This window comes from Typopeltis vanoorti, chromosome 13 (assembly GCF_054136105.1).
Source record: "Typopeltis vanoorti isolate ZY-2024b chromosome 13, IOZ_Tvanoo_1.0, whole genome shotgun sequence".
Taxonomy (NCBI): domain Eukaryota; kingdom Metazoa; phylum Arthropoda; class Arachnida; order Uropygi; family Thelyphonidae; genus Typopeltis; species Typopeltis vanoorti.
In genome coordinates this window covers 52,449,509-52,467,121 of record NC_143561.1, presented here as the reverse complement: position 1 = coordinate 52,467,121, position 17,613 = coordinate 52,449,509, and the positions used below count along the sequence as shown (strand labels likewise).

Genomic DNA, 17,613 nt, shown 5'->3' with positions numbered 1-17,613 from the left:
TTTCAAAGACTAGAGACCGCAGATATGAGAGTCCTGAGAAAGATTATAGGCATGAACAGATGGCATCAATGGCGGTATCATATCAAAAACAAGGATATTAGGAAGGAACTTGACATTGCCAGCATCCAGGAATGCGTTAGCAGAGCTAATCTCAGGTGGTATGGTCACTTAAACAGAATGGGCGAGGAAAGATTAGCAAAACAAGTGTTCTCTGCCAGTTTGGCAGGAAAACGACCTAAAGGAAGACCAAGATGTAGGTAGATTGATATGGTACAAAGTGCCTTAGATGATAGAAATATAAGATCTGATAATGTTGGAGTCTTGACAAGTAACAGATTGATTTGGTGGAAAATTGTAGATAGGAAGTTAGTAATGATGTAAATTTTTCATGTAGTACTATCATATCCTGTACACCCCTTGAGAATACATGGCAGGAATTTGATGATGATGATGATAACAATTATACAGCCTTTAAAAGTTTGCTGAGAATATGTTTAGGAATGTTTTACCTTTGTGCAGTAATTTATTACACAGTATAATTAACAAATGGAAATCTGACCATTATCCTAAATCTTTAATTTTTTCTGCATATCTAAAAGATGTTCTATGTTCTCATGAATATAACCTAAGAAAGATGGTATTATAAAGTTGGGATTTATTAACCTTAAAAATACCTTATCTTTAATAGAAGTAGCCTCAATAGATGAACTATCTCCTGTAGCCATTTGTCTCAAGTCAAAATTACACTTTCAGGAGTCAAAAATAAAGTCAAGTCACAACAAATCGTGCCGACTGTTGCGTTTGTGTTAAAACTCACATCAGCTGTGCCTGTTATGTTGATATTTTTACTGGCTGTATCATTTATGTTATTACTGAGTGTTAAATAAATTTACAAGAGTTCAATCTGATTGGTGCAATGACTTTTAACTATTAATTTTGAATCCAGGACTTGATTAACTTGAAACCAAATAAAAAATTTACAAAAAAAGTATATATATATATATATATATTATATATGGATTGTTATATATTCTTTCGACTCCTGTGGAATCTTCTGTGTGTGTGCTGAGATTCAAATTATATAATCAGATAGTGAATTATGATAAGATCCCAGATGTAACATATAAGTAAATTACATCTTGCTTATATCTTACATCTGGGATCTTACCTGTGTGCTTAGATTTCAGTATAGGAATCTGATATGACTGGCAGCCTATTTTTACAAAAGGTGCAATCGATGATCAGAATTTAATAAATAAGTCATCTATAATAATTTACAATAATAAAAGTTAAAAATTCTACAATGCTGCTGTAGACAGGATTTTATAACCCTCAGTAGAGATTATTCATTTGAAGATAAGAGAATAATTTCTGAAAGTTTAAGAGAATTGAAACAATTTCAGAATTCTTTCTGTGAAAGAATTCTGGATCTGACTGGTACAAATGCAGTAGAGCATTCTGTAATTAAGTCAGATAAACCTGCTTTTGCAAGACAATATCAGATACCACTTAAGTACACTGAGAGATTTAAAACCTTACTCCAGCAGTATTTAGAAGCAGGAATAATTCATTCTTAATCACAGTGGAATTCCCCTTTCTTCTTATTAGAAAAGTCAAATGGAAATCTCAGGTTTGTTCTTGATTTGCATGCTGTAAACAAGGTGACTAAATCAATAAAATATCTGCTGTATAACATTGAACAGGTCAGCTATCCGTAAGATTTTTTTCTAAACTAGATCTCAATAATGGTTATTTTCAAATACCACTTAGAGAAGAACGTAGGCATTACTTTGCATTCTTTACTCCTTTGTCTAAATATGAATTGACTCATATGCCCCACAGTACAAAGAATTCTTCACGGTCATTTCAAGCATTAATTTTTTGGTCGAATTTAGTAAACAGGCAGTTTCCATCTATTTTGCCAGCTACATTGGCTGGGAGGGATCTTAAACCTCTCTCGATATGATATATTATATCTAGTTTATTTACTGACCTCGGAGCAATGGCGTAATTTAAACCTTTCTCCAGTAACGAGAGTTCACCTTGTGTGAGGTTGTAATCTGATTGGTTGATAACCAGACAGCGGTCCAATGGTGGTTCGCTGCTCCTAACTGTGTTGTTGGGTGATTGGCTGCTCCTTCCGTTATGGCATCGGAATTGTCTTGTGCTTTCCTGTAGTTTTAATGCTTGAAACTTTGTTATTAAGTGCTCTTTGTTTTTGAATAGTAGGTGCTTGGCCGAGTCGTCTGTGATCCTGTCTAGAATGTTCCAAATTTCCTGATTAATGTAACTGGATAGTTCCGATTTCAATTGTAACACTTTGGCTTGGGTCGATGCTAGGTTCTTTCGTGTCTCGTGAATTTGTTCTCTTAACAAAGCTTTTTCTAGTCTGGCATAGATACGGAGCGCTTTAGCTGATGTAAATTTCTTTTTCAGTTTAATGCAGTTCGGTATTAAGTTGCTGTAATAAACTATATATAATATATCATATCGAGAGAGGTTTAAGATCCCTCCCTGCCAATGTAGCTGACAAAATACGGATGGAAACTGCCTGTTTACTAAATTCAACCAAAAAATTAAGCAGCAACCTAAACAAAGTGGATAAACTGGCCCTCAAATCCCTTAAAAATAACCGTGACATTATTATCACTAAAGCCGATAAAGGGAACGCCACTGTTGTTTTAAATTGGACAACCTACATTGAAAAAATGAACCATTTGGTATCGGACCACAACACCTACCAAATGGTAAATTACAACCCCACGCAATGTAACAAAAAGAAAACTACTGAACTACTTAAATCAGTCAACACATTGCCGGAAGAAACAATCAAAAAATTAATACCGCAGTATGCCCCCTCGCACCCAGAATTTATGGCCTACCAAAAGTACACAAAACAAACACGCCATTACGTCCTATCGTGGAAGGAATTGACAGTCCGAATTACTACTTAGCCAAAATATTAGCTGCCACACTCAAGGAATTGGTTGGTCATTCCCCTTCCTACATAAAAAATACACAACAATTCATAAACAAAATTAAAAATATTACACTCAACGACCAAGATCTATTAGTCAGCTTTGACATAACTTCCCTTTTCACCAATGTCCCAATCAATGATACTATCCTACTCTTACAGAACATATTTCCACACGACATCACGGCCCTCTTTGCCCACGTACTCCGCTCCAGATATTTCATGTGGCAAAACAATTTTTACCTTCAAAAAGAAGGTACCACCATGGGCTCTCTGGGGGGGGTGGGGGGGGGGGGGGGTGGGGGGGGGGGGGGGTGGGGGGGGGGGGGGGTGGGGGGGGGGGGGGGTGGGGGGGGGGGGGGGTGGGGGGGGGGGGGGGTGGGGGGGGGGGGGGGTGGGGGGGGGGGGGGGTGGGGGGGGGGGGGGGTGGGGGGGGGGGGGGGTGGGGGGGGGGGGGGGTGGGGGGGGGGGGGGGTGGGGGGGGGGGGGGGTGGGGGGGGGGGGGGGTGGGGGGGGGGGGGGGTGGGGGGGGGGGGGGGTGGGGGGGGGGGGGGGTGGGGGGGGGGGGGGGTGGGGGGGGGGGGGGGTGGGGGGGGGGGGGGGTGGGGGGGGGGGGGGGTGGGGGGGGGGGGGGGTGGGGGGGGGGGGGGGTGGGGGGGGGGGGGGGTGGGGGGGGGGGGGGGTGGGGGGGGGGGGGGGTGGGGGGGGGGGGGGGTGGGGGGGGGGGGGGGTGGGGGGGGGGGGGGGTGGGGGGGGGGGGGGGTGGGGGGGGGGGATAGAGTAAAAGCTGACTTATTTGCCAGGAACTTTTGATATGCTTTCTTGTTTTCCTTCACTGCCTCTTTAACGTCCTGTGTCCATCAGGGAGTTCTGATTTTTTTATCCTTGCACACAACCTCACCACATGCCTCTCTGGCAGAATCAATCAATGTTTTCTTCAGAGTTTGCCACTGAATCTCCAAGGTTTGATTCCTGTTCTCAAACTCTTTCATTTTCTTTTCATTAATCTTTCTGTATTTTAGTCTACAGTTCACATCTGAGAGCTGCTCAACTTTTATTCGCTTTAAAACTTTCTTACATGTTATTCTTTTCAATATGAAATTCAATTTTATCCTGCTCAAGACTAAATAGTGACCACTTCGAATTTCAAATCCTCTGTACATTCTGGTGTCCTGCACTAGAGAGAAAACATCACTATCAACAATAACATAGTCAATGAGACTTTTCTTATTCCTAGCCTCTTCTCTCCATGTGAATTTTTGCACATTTTTATGTTGGAACATGGTGTTAGTAATAACCAGTCCATGTCCTGAGCAGAAATCCAACAGATATTTGCCATTATTATTAGCTTTGCTCTTTTCTCCAAATTTTCCCAAAATATTTTTGTATGTCTCACAATCATTTCCTACTCTGCTATTTAGATCCCCAACAAGGACCAACTTTTCCTTTTTCATTGTGTCAGTTGCTTTTTCTAAAGCGTCAAAAAATTCCTCCACTTCTACCTTAGTAGAACCTTCTGTGGGACCATAGGCACAAATAAGTCTCATTGTTCAGTTCCCCATTCTCATATTTGCCCACATTACTCTACTTGAGATTGACTGCCATTCAAGAAGATTAGCCTCGTATTTTGTGTTGAATACTATGGCTACTCCTTCTTTTCCTTGATTGTCATTGCCTGAATATAACATTTTGTATTTATTGCTCAGAAAGATCTCACCAGTTTTGGTCTTTTTTGTTTCAGTCACCCCTATTATGTCGATCTGGTACTTATCTAATTCCTCAGCTAGCTCCATTTCTTTGCCATTCAGGCTTCTTACGTTGATAGTACTGATCTTTAGCTCTGGTGATGTTAAGTTGGGGTTTGTTTTCAGATTTGTTCCAGTAGCTGACTTTTCGCTGTTTGCCCTGGTTCCCTGGCGAAAACAACGGGGGACCTTGTTTAACCGGGCGACGCCCCAGCCGGCATGAAATTTTGTCATGTTGTACCATCATTTTTTATTTTGGTTTAACCAATAAGAATACAATTTTGTTGGCTAAATCCCAAATTGCCAGCCCATCCTCGTTCGTTCAGTATCAAAGTAGATACCCAACAGGGTGCACAACGAGAAGGTGAGGATTGGACATTAGGTCAGAAGCCCTGGTCGGTTCTCTGCATTCCTTGAAAGGCTATGTGGAGGTCTCCTCTCAGTTATACAGCTTTGACCCTTAAGCACCCCCTGTGAATAATTACTGCAGAATTTGCTGGAAAAAAAAATTATACTTCACAGAAAACATTGCAAATTTGACAACTTTTTCAGGAATCTGCTTCTGTCTTGAAGGACCATTCTGATCTCAACAAATTTTGATGCAAAAAAAAATTCTATATCGATATACAGTTCTCATTCTTTGACTTTCAACCTCAAGACAAAAGTAATTAATGCTGCCTACTAGGTCTCTTTAGAAATGTAAGCTTTCTTTCTTCTATCAGTCTTTCTTACTAAATAGTGCCTGCTTGCACATGTTTGTCCTGTATGTTGTTCCCTGATGATGCCTACATGACCAATGAAATAGTATAAGAAGTAAACTAGTTCATTACTTCTTATTAACTAACAATTAATTTATTAAATTTTTAATATATTAATATGTAATTACTACTTCAACCTATGCGAGTCATGGGGGAAGAGTATTGGTTTCAACGTACCTCCAATCTTCAAATTCCAATTTCAAATCCGACATCTCGTCTGGAGGGCTTCAATCTCCCTAGATATGTCTGGACCACTTTAAATCGGATCAGAACAGGACATGGGAGATGTAAAGATCTCTTGCATAAATGGAGCTGGTTTGATACTCCAAACTGTGAATGCCCATCGGTCACATTGTGCTTGAGTACCCTATCTATTCATTCTCAGGTTCTAAAGAGGACTTTTTTAAACTGACCTCAAAATCCCTGGAGTGGATCCAGGATTTAAAGATTAAGCTCTAACTCCTGATTCTTAATTTTGATGTTTAATCATTTCAATCTTGTGTACCCCTTTTTTAATATGATTTTTACACTTGTTTTTATGCTGTTTTATGTAATTTGTATGTATTATCCTGATGCTTGTACATCATATGCTAAATAAATAAAATAAATACTACTAATTGTGCTTTAATTGTTAGATCATATGTTATCTCCAAATTTATTAATATATTAATTAATTAATGATATAATAATTATATTATAAATAGTAATTTTAAATTATTTGAAATATGATCACATGTTTTCTCTTTTTTTGGATAGATCAACATACATTCAGCATATAAATTTTCACACAAGACTAATATCAGGGTTGAAGCACTAAATATAAATAACTAATAAATAATTATTAATTTTTAAACAAGATGTCATCAGAAATCTTAAACATGAGCTTGTGGAAAAAAGTTTTCATCTGTTATATACTATCAAGATTTTTATCTTAACATTAGTGAACACTCACAATTTTATGTTTTATTCTAGTTTAATATTTTCTTGCAATTTATAAAATACATATTATGCAAAAAAAAATATATAAATTAATACTTTTTTTTTTTTTGCTATGAAAAACAGAAGTATCACAAATAACTGTGTTTTGGAAATGTGTCTTCTTTCCGATAAGGTATAAATTTGAAAATCAGATTATCCATATTACATTATTCTGAATGATGGGTAACTTCAGTAGTCTCATGTAGTCGAGTTTTACTTACATCTTCTTATGTAAAATACGTTCTCTTATACACTCATAAAGATTTATTAAATGTTATACAGAATGCATCTGTAAATGTAAGAAAAATGAAATGAAAATGTAAGACTTCTAGAAATAGTTTTTAATGTGATAAAAATATTACTCTCTCATCATTTCTTTAAAAACATGTTTAAAGAAGTTAAAGGACAATATATTTAGCTCTTATCCATATCCTGACTTATTTCACTGTGTTCATATATTGTTAATATAAAATCAAATGATTATGGTAATTTTTTTTAAAATTACATACATGAAAATCGTATCAGTAGTCAGTAAGAAACCCAGTTTGCTAATTTACTAATACAGGGTGTTTCAAAAAGAATAACCTGATTTCAAATAATTATATTTAATAATGAAAATGTGGCACAGTTACAAAATAAATTACCAAGTATGAAGTAAGGCCTAAAGTTTCACTCACCACAATTACAAATGCTCAATGTGCCCTCCACCTGCTGCATGGACAACATCAAGCCGATAGCTGAATTCATCTCAAACGCATCTGAGTCTTCTGTCACAGAATTTACTGCAGCTGTGATTCTGGTTCTGAGCTCATCCAAGTCAGCGGATAATGGAGGAACATAAACATAGTCTTTTATGTATCCCCATAAAAAGAAGTCACAAGGTGTGATGCCTGGAGATCTTGGAGGCCAAGAGTGTAGTGCCAAGTTGTGGGGTCCCGTGCGTCCAGTCCAACACTGAGGCAATGTTTTTTAGAAACTGATGAACTTGGAGGTTCCAATGTGGCGGTGCTCCATCTTGCTGAAAAATGTAATCTCAGATTCTTCATTTAGCTGTGGAAGTAGTCGGTCCTGCAGCATTTCAAGATAGGAGTTTCCCGTAACAATGTTTTCCTCAGAAAAGAAAGGGCCATAAACCTTTCTAACAGAAACCGCACAAAAAACATTAAGTTTTGGTGAATCACGTTCATGTTGTACAATTTCGTCTGAATTCTCAAGTCCCCATATGCGAACATTATGGCAGGAAACTTTACACTTAGATAAAAGGTTGCTTCATCACTAAAAATCAACCTTTGTAGGAAGGTGTCATCCTCCATGTCCTCTAACAGATTAGCAAAAATCTGTTCTTTTTTTTTTTTTGTCACCTACAGGAAGAGCTTGCACCAGTTGCAATCTGTATGACTTCATTAGCAAACGTCGTCGTAACACATGCCAAACAGTCACACGAGGGATGATAAGTTCTCAGCTAGCACGACGAGTGGACTTGTGCGGGCTTCGCTGAAAAGCCTCTTGAATTCATTGCACATTCCCCCCTGAGGAGGTGTATGGTCATCCAGGACTCTTTCCCTTACATAAACACCCTATTTCTTGAAATTGTCGATACCAGCGACGAATGTATTTGTCCAGTGGTGGATCAATTCCATAACGTCGTCTAAATGCACGCGGCACCTTAATCACGAACTCAGTCTTGATAAATTCGAGAACACAAAACGCCTTCTGTTGACTAGACGCCATCTTCTCATTAACTAAGCGTAGTGGCTATTTGGGTGCTAGTAGTGGCATCTAGCTGTCGTCACATCAAACTCTGGGCCAAGGCCGTTCACATGGTACAAGTTGCATTCATTTGTGGTTCATGGTTGCAGAGATATACAATTTTCAAATCAGGACATTCTTTTTGAAACACCATGTATAGAAGTGTTTGTAAGTATTATTTGATAATCTGTTTAGATTTTGGATTGGGGAGCTGGAAGATATATTCAACAAAACTTTTTTTTTTCTTTCACATAGTTTTTGTCTTCTATGAACCTAATGGATTATTCTTTATGCTTGGGAATCCATGACTGTGAGAAAGCAGAGCAAGAAGCTGAAGAAAAAGAAAGAGCTGAATTAGAGGGTAATGGTAGTGGAGGGGAAAATGGACCATTTGCCACTGATGAAGAGGAAGATTCTGGGGGTAGTGGTAGTGGAATGGGACTTGTACCAACTCCTCCAGAATCACCACAGACTCCTCGAGATGACAAGGAAATAAATGATGTTCTAAATAGTTCAAGGGACATATATGCTCTGCATAGTACTGAAGGTGTGTATCTAATTTCAATTATTATTATTATTTCTATTATTATATGGGTATTTCCATGGAAGCTGAAGGCTCCTTGCAAGAGACCCTCATTAATCACTATTCACACAATATCTGTCATGTCTCCTTGAACTTATTCACTGACAAAGCGCTCATTGTTCCATTAATGCATCCTTCTCCAAGCAAAAATGTGTAGTCTTCACACTCTTACAAAATTTCTAGAAGTGATTCCTTGTTCTTTCCTGTCTTGTCATGTTTCAAAAAACTTCTTCTGCATCAGTCCTATAAGATTGATTTTAACGAAAAAAGTACATTGAATAATTTGTTACTATTATATCTTTTTTTTTTACCCCCCCCCCCCCCACTGGCAACAAATTTTATAACAAATATCTTTAGTCTGTCCTCAAAGGAGCATTCTGCAGACATGGCTCTGGATCCTCTCTCCTGTCCTGTCAGACACCTGACAGGACAGGAGACTTTTGACTACCATGTGTCTCCACCATGTCCTATTCTGTGCCTCTCTGCTGCATTCCTCATATGAGAGATAGGTCCAGTCTTCTATATTTTTCATCCACTCCAGTCTTTGTCTTCCTCTCCTTCTCTTTCCCTCAACAGTTCCTTTGAGAAGTGTCCTTTGTAGGCAGTCATGTCTCAGAATATGTCCAAAATAGCTACTTTTCTCTTTTTTAATTTCTTTCATCAGGCTCCTGTTTATGCCTACCATCTCTAGTACCTCTTCATTTGTCTTTTTGTCTTTCCATGATATTTTTCGCACTCAGATTGGAGAGTGTCCATGTCTCTATTCCGTATAATAATGTGGACCATATGTAGCATTTGGAGATTCTTAGTCTTGTTTTCAGATTTATTCTCTAGATGTCAGTAGATTTTTTACACTGTTGAAAGTTGATCTTGCAATTTCAATCCTTTTTCTAATTTCATCTTCTGTCCTGCCATTCTCGGTGATCAAGTGTCCGAGGTATATGTATGTTTGCACCTGTTTTAATTTATTTCCTTTTTACATTGATGCATATTTTTGGTATTTCCTTTTCTCTTGAAATTATCATGATTTTTGTCTTTTTAAAGTTGAAGCTGAGGCCATACTGTTCGCTGTACTTGAGGGTTTCATCTATAAGAGTCTTGAGATCATATTTGTTTTCAGCTAGAAGAACCATGTCATCTGCATATCTTAGGTTATTAATATTTCTGCCCCCCTCCTACAGTGATTCCTTTGAAGTTACTAATTTTATTAAATATTTCTTCTATGTACGGGCTATAGAGAACGAGAGAAAAGACTCAGCCTTGTCTCACACCTTTCTGAGCTGGGAATTCTTCTGAGGTTTCTCTATTCTCAAAAATGCAGTCTGTTTCCAGTAAAGATTAGTTATTAGCCTAATGTCTTTTCCATCCATACCTATTTTTGAAAGGATTTCAATTACTTGTTCATGTTGAATGCCTTTTTGTAATCTATGAAGCAGAGGTACACATCTTTTTGTTTTTCTAGATATCTTTCTATGATGGTTCTGACATTGAAAATACCTTCTCTTGTACCTACATTTTCCTTGAAGCCACTTTGTGTATCATTTATTTCTGTGTTTATTTTTCTTTTATTTTTTCAAGAATAACATATAGGAGGACTTTTGATACTTGACTGATGAGACTAATTTGCCTGAGCTCTTTACATCTTGTAGCTTTTGTTTTTTTTTGGGAATTGGAACGAAAATTGAGTGATTAATATCTTTGGGTAGAAATCTGGTCTCGTATATATTTTATTGCATAATTTTGTTAGAAATTTCAGCCCTCATTCATCGAGAACCCTCAACCATTCTGCCAAGATATCTATTCCTGCAGTTTTATGTGGTTTTAGATTTTTTATGGCTTTTTCAACTTCACAGAGTAAAATGGGTGGTCCTTCTAAATCAGTTTGTTCAGGAATATTATTTCTTTGTTATTCGTATAATTTCCTTGTGTATTCAATCCATCTTTCCATGATTTCTTTTTTATCCATTAGAATATGGCCTCTTGAGTCTCTAATGACACTTGCATGATTTACTGTATTTGTCCTGTTTGTCATTTCTCTGATCTTTTCATACATTTCTCTGCTTCTGTGTTTTCTATCAAGGTTTTCTATGTCTGTGCATTTATTCTTAATCCATTCCTCTTTGGCTCTCCTGCATTCTTTTTTTATTTCTTTATTCATGCCTTTATATTCAGGCTTGTTCTTTAAATTTTTTCTTTGTTCCATCAATGTTAGTATTTTTTAATTTATCCAAGGTTTATTCCTTTTCCTTTTTAATTGTGGGAGTGTATTTTTGGCTGCTTTGTTGATGCTATTCTTGAATGTTTGCCAATTCATGTTAATTTCATTAATTGGTGTTCTATTTTCTATGTGAGTTGTGGTGTCAGACTTGTTAAGGGATTTTGTGAATTCTTTTATAAAGTAGTCTTTAACTTCTTGGTTGTTAAGTAAGTCTGAATTATAAGTTTCTCTTATGAACGGTTGGCTTGGTATCTTAAGTTTTATATTGATTTTTGCAATCACTGGGTTGAGGTCCGATCCTATGTCTGCTCCAGGATATGTTTTTGTTATTACATTACAAAATCTTTTGCTTATTATTATTATATAGTCAATTTGGTTTCTATAGATGTCCCCAGGGCTTTTCCAGGTATATAGTCTTCTGGGAGGATGTTTAAACAGTGTGTTGGCAATTATTAGGTCATTGGTTTCACAGAATTGAATTAATCTTTCACCTCTTTCATTTCTGATTCCAAGCCCTTGGTTTCCCATGCAAAATGATATTTTTTCTGAGCTCACTTTTGCATTTAGGTCGCCCATCATTATAATAATATCATCTGACTTAGCACTGGAGATTGCAGTTTGGATGTCTTCATAAAATTGTTCCAACTCTTCATCTGGATGGTCTTGGGTTGGTGCATATGCTTGGATAATATATAGGTTAAATGGTTGTGCAGTTATTTTGGCTGTTATGATTCTGTCATTTATGAGCCAATATCCATGTAGAGATTTTGCAATTCTATTACTTAGGACAAGCACTACTCCATTAAGGTATAAGTCACTGCCATAGTAGATTATAGTGTGATTTTTTCTTTTTATTATGCCTGTATCTGTCCACCAAAAGTGATGAAGGCCTTTTGGTGGACCTGCAACATCAGCCTTCATCACTTCTAATTCCTGGAGTAGGTTGTCTAATTTGTCCATAAGGTGGGCAAATTAGACAACCTACTCCAGGAATTAGATTCTGATGTTCCATGTTACTATTTTCAAGAAATTGCTCCTGGTTTTCAGACAAGGGACATCTGAGAATATCCTCCCTGGAGGATTTGGGATGTTATCTTCATACACTAGCTTAGTAGTTCTTATCTTACAATTCCCTGTTTCAAGCTCTTCTTCCCTGTAGCTATAAGAGCTGATGGTTGCAGGGGTTTTCAACCACATCTCTAACTTCATATTGTGACATGGTGTGTTTCATGGTTGACAATGGATAAATATGGGGTGTGAGGCTCCAGTCTCTTCCATGACGGCTGGCCACAAGTCCCTTAGATGTCAGGAGTGTGCCCTCGATGTGCCGCACATCTTGCTGTCATGCTCTTGATGCCATTGATCAGTCAATGTTGATTCTTCTGTCATCTTGGCCATTCCAGACTTCGTGCACATAAAGGTTGACATTCCTATTTACAGCATTTTATATTGCTGATACCCTCACTTAGTTTAGTCCGCCAGCCAAGGCGGTTTACCCTGGTGTGGCCGCTGGTGTGCACTACCAACTTCTTGGAGCCATAAGTGAGAGTTGATTGTATGTGAGGACCAAAGCCCAACATCCTGACCCTGAGATCAGTGGCTGACATTGATACTAAGGTGCATCCTCTCCATACACCCCAGATCCTCTCTACCACTTCCCAATCATAGGAAATCATATTAATGCACAACAGTCTAGATGTCCACGCGGTTAGCCTAGTGGCTATGCACTTTGCAACCATATGCTTGAGGAAGGAGTGTCCTAGGTTTGATTCCCATCGGCGACGTGAGGAGCTTAAGGATCTTCCTCAGCCATGGCCAAGTTAGCTGGTCTTGGGTGTGGACAGCGGGGTTTTTTCCAGTTTATCCTGGGGTTCATCCCAAGTAGGCAAACCGGCCCCGTGAATACACATGAATATCCATGCTATATTCATGGATACAGTCATGAATATCACCTTTAGGGGATGCAGCAAAGGAGTGGCGATCCAGCTGCATTAATACAGCAGTAACCCCTCATTAGGAGGAGACTCAACCCATCCTATATGGATGAGAGGGATAGGATAGTCTAGATGTGGCCCTAATAAAAAGGGATAATAACCTCATCTCTGCATGTTAGTATGTTTTTCACCATCCAAATGATCCTCTGAGCTATTTTGCCCAATTTCTGTTAATATGGTATACAGATTTTAATCTTTTCATCCCAAAATTAATATCCTTACACTTTGCATAGCTGGCAACTGTTATCCTGTACCCATGCTCAGCCTGTTTAAATGATCCTACAAGATCTCTTCATCACCTTTATTAACTAACGGAAAAAACTCACGTAGAAAGATTATTTATTAGTATAATTTTCGCCTGTGTGTCACAGGCATCCTCAGTACATTAAGCTCAAAATTAAACACTAACTGACAATTCCAAAAAGCGCCACCTAAGTAGCTAGTGTAAGATAACTAAAAGGTCAATAACTTTCCTAAAAAAAAAAAAAAATTAATATAATAAAAAGTTAGGAAAGATTAGCTGATTTGTAAAGTACTATCTCCCATAAAGGGGACAGACGTAAGCCGTTGGATCTGTTTAAGTTAGGAGAATGAAGTAGAGTTGCACATGTTTCTTTATAAAGGCGTTCCATGAGAAACTGACTTTTGTGAAGAACTCTTGTCTTTCTCCAATGAACTCTGTCTCTAGTGAAGATGGCATGTTCAGAAAGTCCAGACTTTTCAGGTTTAAAGTATTCAATATAAGATTGGTGTTCTTCTAGCCGAATAGAGGCAGATTTTCCTGTTTGTCTGAAATAAGATAATCCACAAGAGCACGGAATCTGGTAGACACCTGGATGATTAAGATGTGGAAGCTTGTCCTTAGGAGACGTGAGAAAGGTGGAGATTTTTCTAAACGGTCGAAAGGCAACAAAAATATTCAGTGGTTTTAAAACTTTTGCTATACGTTCACTGATGCCTTGTACATAAGGGATAGTAATGCTCGTTATTTCCTCTGTGTTTGAAGAGGAAGACATATTAAAACTACTCAAAGTTCTTTCAATGAAGCAATTCTTATAACCATTAGATAGAAAGGAAGAAGTTATGTATTGTAGTTCTTTCTGTAAAAGATCGTCTGTAGAACAAAAGGAGTGGGCCCGATGAACCAGTGTTTTAATAGGTCCTGCCTTTTGACTGGGATGGTGATGAGATTCCGCATGGATATAATGGCCTGTATGAGTCTTCTTTCTATAAACTGAGAAATGTAGGTTACCATCTGGTTAGCGAAGAATTAGAAGATCTAAAAAGGCTAACTGCTTATTTGATTCTATTTCTAGGGTAAACTTAATCCTAGGATGAAATGCGTTTAACTTAGTGTGAAATTGTTGAAGTTCATCAGAAGAGCCATTCCATACAGAAAAAATGTCATCGACATATCTGAACCAATGCGTAGGTCTGGGAGAAATATTGTCAAAGATACGTTGTTCAAAATGTTCCATAAAGAAATTGGAGATAGCAGGAGAAATAGGATTACCCATTGCTGTTCCTTCAATTTATTGATACAACTTATTTTTAAAGGAAAAATAACCAGAATTTATTACAAATTCAAATACATTTACAATGTCCGAAGGAAATTCCTGTTGTAGTAATTCAGTACTTTCCGAAAGAGGCACATTTGTAAATAAAGAAACAACATCTAAACTGATCATGATATCAGAAACGTCCAAATGAAGATCTGAAATTTTATTTTTGAAATCCAAAGTATTTTTTATATGAGTATCAGTTCTTCTAGTTGAAGAGGAGAGTTAATTAGATAAAAATTTTGAGATTTTGTAAGTGGGGCACCCTATACAATCTACCAGATGGTAACCTACATTTCTCAGTTTATAGAAAGAAGACTCATACAGGCCATTATATCCATGCGGAATCTCATCACCATCCCAGTCAAAGGCAGGAACTATTAAAACACTGGTTCATCGGGCCCACTCCTTTTGTTCTACAGACGATCTTTTACAGAAAGAACTACAATACATAACTTCTTCCTTTCTATCTAATGGTTATAAGAATTGCTTCATTGAAAGAACTTTGAGTAGTTTTAATATGTCTTCCTCTTCAAACACAGAGGAAATAACGTGCATTACTATCCCTTATGTACAAGGCATCAGTGAACGTATAGCAAAAGTTTTAAAACCACTGAATATTTTTGTTGCCTTTCGACCGTTTAGAAAAATCTCCACCTTTCTCACTTCTCCTAAGGACAAGCTTCCACATCTTAATCATCCAGGTCTACCAGATTCCATGCTCTTGTGGATTATCTTATTTCGGACAAATGGGAAGATCTGCCTCTATTCGGCTAGAAGAACACCAATCTTATATTGAATACTTTAAACCTGAAAAGTCTGGACTTTCTGAACATGCCATCTTCACTAGACACAAAGTTCATTGGAGAAAGACAAGAGTTCTTCACAAAAGTCAGTTTCTCATGGAACGCCTTTATAAAGAAACATGTGAAACTCTACTTCATTCTCCTAACTTAAACAGATCCGACTGCTTACGTCTGTCCCCTTTATGGGAGATAGTACTTTACAAATCAGCTAATCTTTCAAACTTTTTATTATATTAATTTTATTTTTTTATTTTTTATTTTTTTTTAGGAAAGTTATTGACCTTTTAGTTATCTTACACTAGCTACTTAGGTGGCGCTTTTTGGAGTTGTCAGTTAGCGTTTAATTTTGAGCTTAATGTACTGAGGATGCCTGTGACACACAGGCAAAAATTATACTAATAAATAATCTTTCTATGTGAGTTTTTTCCATTATTTATTGTGTACCAATATGTCTACTCACGGTTTACCTCTTTTAAAACCTTTATTAACTGTAGTCTTACCCAGTTTTGTGTCATCAGCAAACACTCAACTCTCTCACTTAAAGGAATAACAAATAACTTGATATTTGTTATTCTTGAAGACTATTTGATAGTCTTCATTCATATCAGTTTAATTTTGTCTGAACTGTAGTACATCAACTTAATAAATTTGTCTGCTACTGCGCACCCAAAAAATCCCAGTTGAAACTTTATTATAGGAGTGCTATATTTAACTTAATATTGCAAAGAATGAAAGGTTTAAAATTCACTATAGTGCACTTGATTTACTAGTAGATGACACCAGTATTAATTTACAATATCTGGAAGAAAAAGTTCTTCCAGGAAGAGAGAGAGAAGAAGAGTTTTATAATATTGATATGAATGAAGACTATCAAATAGTCTTCAAGAATAATAAATATCAATTTATTATTTAATAAAAACTATCAAATAATAGCTTTTACCCTACTAAATAATGTCAGTGAGATTGGTGGAATTAACCAAAAGAAGGATGAAAGAAAATTGTCTGGTGAAACCTAAATCTTTTCAGAAAGAGAAGAAAAATTAAAAGAAATCTAATCAATCATGAGAAGTAGAATAGAATCCTCGGAGCTATGTAAAAACAATAAGAAAAAGGATGACACAAGAAATTAGCCTAAAAAGAGTGAGAAGAGCATTGTCCATAGAACAAAATAAATTAATAACCCTTAAAGATGAAAATGGGGGTGCTAATTAAAGACACAGAACAGATCGTAAGAAGAATTGAATCCTTTTATGCCAAGTTGATGATTCCTAAGACTTAAACCAATATGAAAACAAAAATGTAATATCCCAAATGGTAGAGGAAGAAATATGCCCTCATGTTTTAAAAAAAAGTTCAATATGCAATGGATAGCAGGAGTAATGGAAAGACAGCAGGTGAAGATTAGTTCTTATGACTTCACATCACTTGCCTTAGTATCTCATAATGCAAAGCACATATCCTTACAGGTATGCATCATGCTGTCCTAGTCCTGAAAATAGTTCAGGCTCAAACTTCTTTGCTTACACTTGGATAAAGGATTAAACCAAGTATTTAATTTCTTGGTATCTTTAATTTATAATGTAACCAAATGGAAAAACTTCCAACAAGTCAGTCAACTTTATAATTGGTCACCTAAAGTTAAAAAGTGGATGGGAGCACAAGTGATGAACAGTAAATCAGCATTAGTCAGTTTAAGGAGAGAAAGAGAGAGGAAAAGTGATTGGCACAGGTGGTGTGAACAAGTTAGCCTTCCTAATTGGACAGATCCAGTGATGGACAGCTCACATAAATTGATGAGTTCTCTTGAATTTAAATTGAAGAAGTATGGTACAATATACAATATTTCTTTAATTTGAAGTTTAATTAAAAGTTGTAAAATTTGCATGGGTTACGGCTCATTTTGTGTTTGAAGAATTTCTTTATCCATACGATAGATGGTTAAAAATGTGTAGACTTTTAAACTTTTTTTATCTTTTTGATTTTAATGGTGTAGGTATGTTGTTAGTTCATGATGAAGATTTCATGTAAGTGACATTAATTTAAGCTAACGTAGCATTTTGAAATTTATACATTAATTCTGCATTTTCATTTTTTTTTTTTTTTTTTTTTTTTTTTTGTATTTTATAGTCTTCTAGTTCTCTCTTCTTATATGTCTCCCATTATTGTTTGCATTTGTATTTTTTCATGTGTTGTTTTATGTTTATCCTGTCAATCCTCTGCGTTCTGCTGCCAGTGTGTAATGTTCT

The 17,613-nt window shown here is 36.9% G+C and overlaps 1 protein-coding gene across 3 annotated transcripts in view; it reads left to right on the top strand.

Annotated features, from left to right (window-relative positions):
* The window catches only part of LOC150100152 (phosphatidylinositol 5-phosphate 4-kinase type-2 alpha-like), a 224,196-nt gene that overhangs the window by 179,853 nt on the left and 26,730 nt on the right, over window positions 1-17,613 (top strand). For all 3 annotated transcript variants that reach the window (XM_090402421.1, XM_090402420.1, XM_090402419.1), the window contains one exon: window positions 8,463-8,754. In XM_090402421.1, the coding sequence (XP_090258547.1) occupies window positions 8,463-8,754 (292 nt within the window). The remainder of the gene's footprint in view (window positions 1-8,462; window positions 8,755-17,613) is intronic.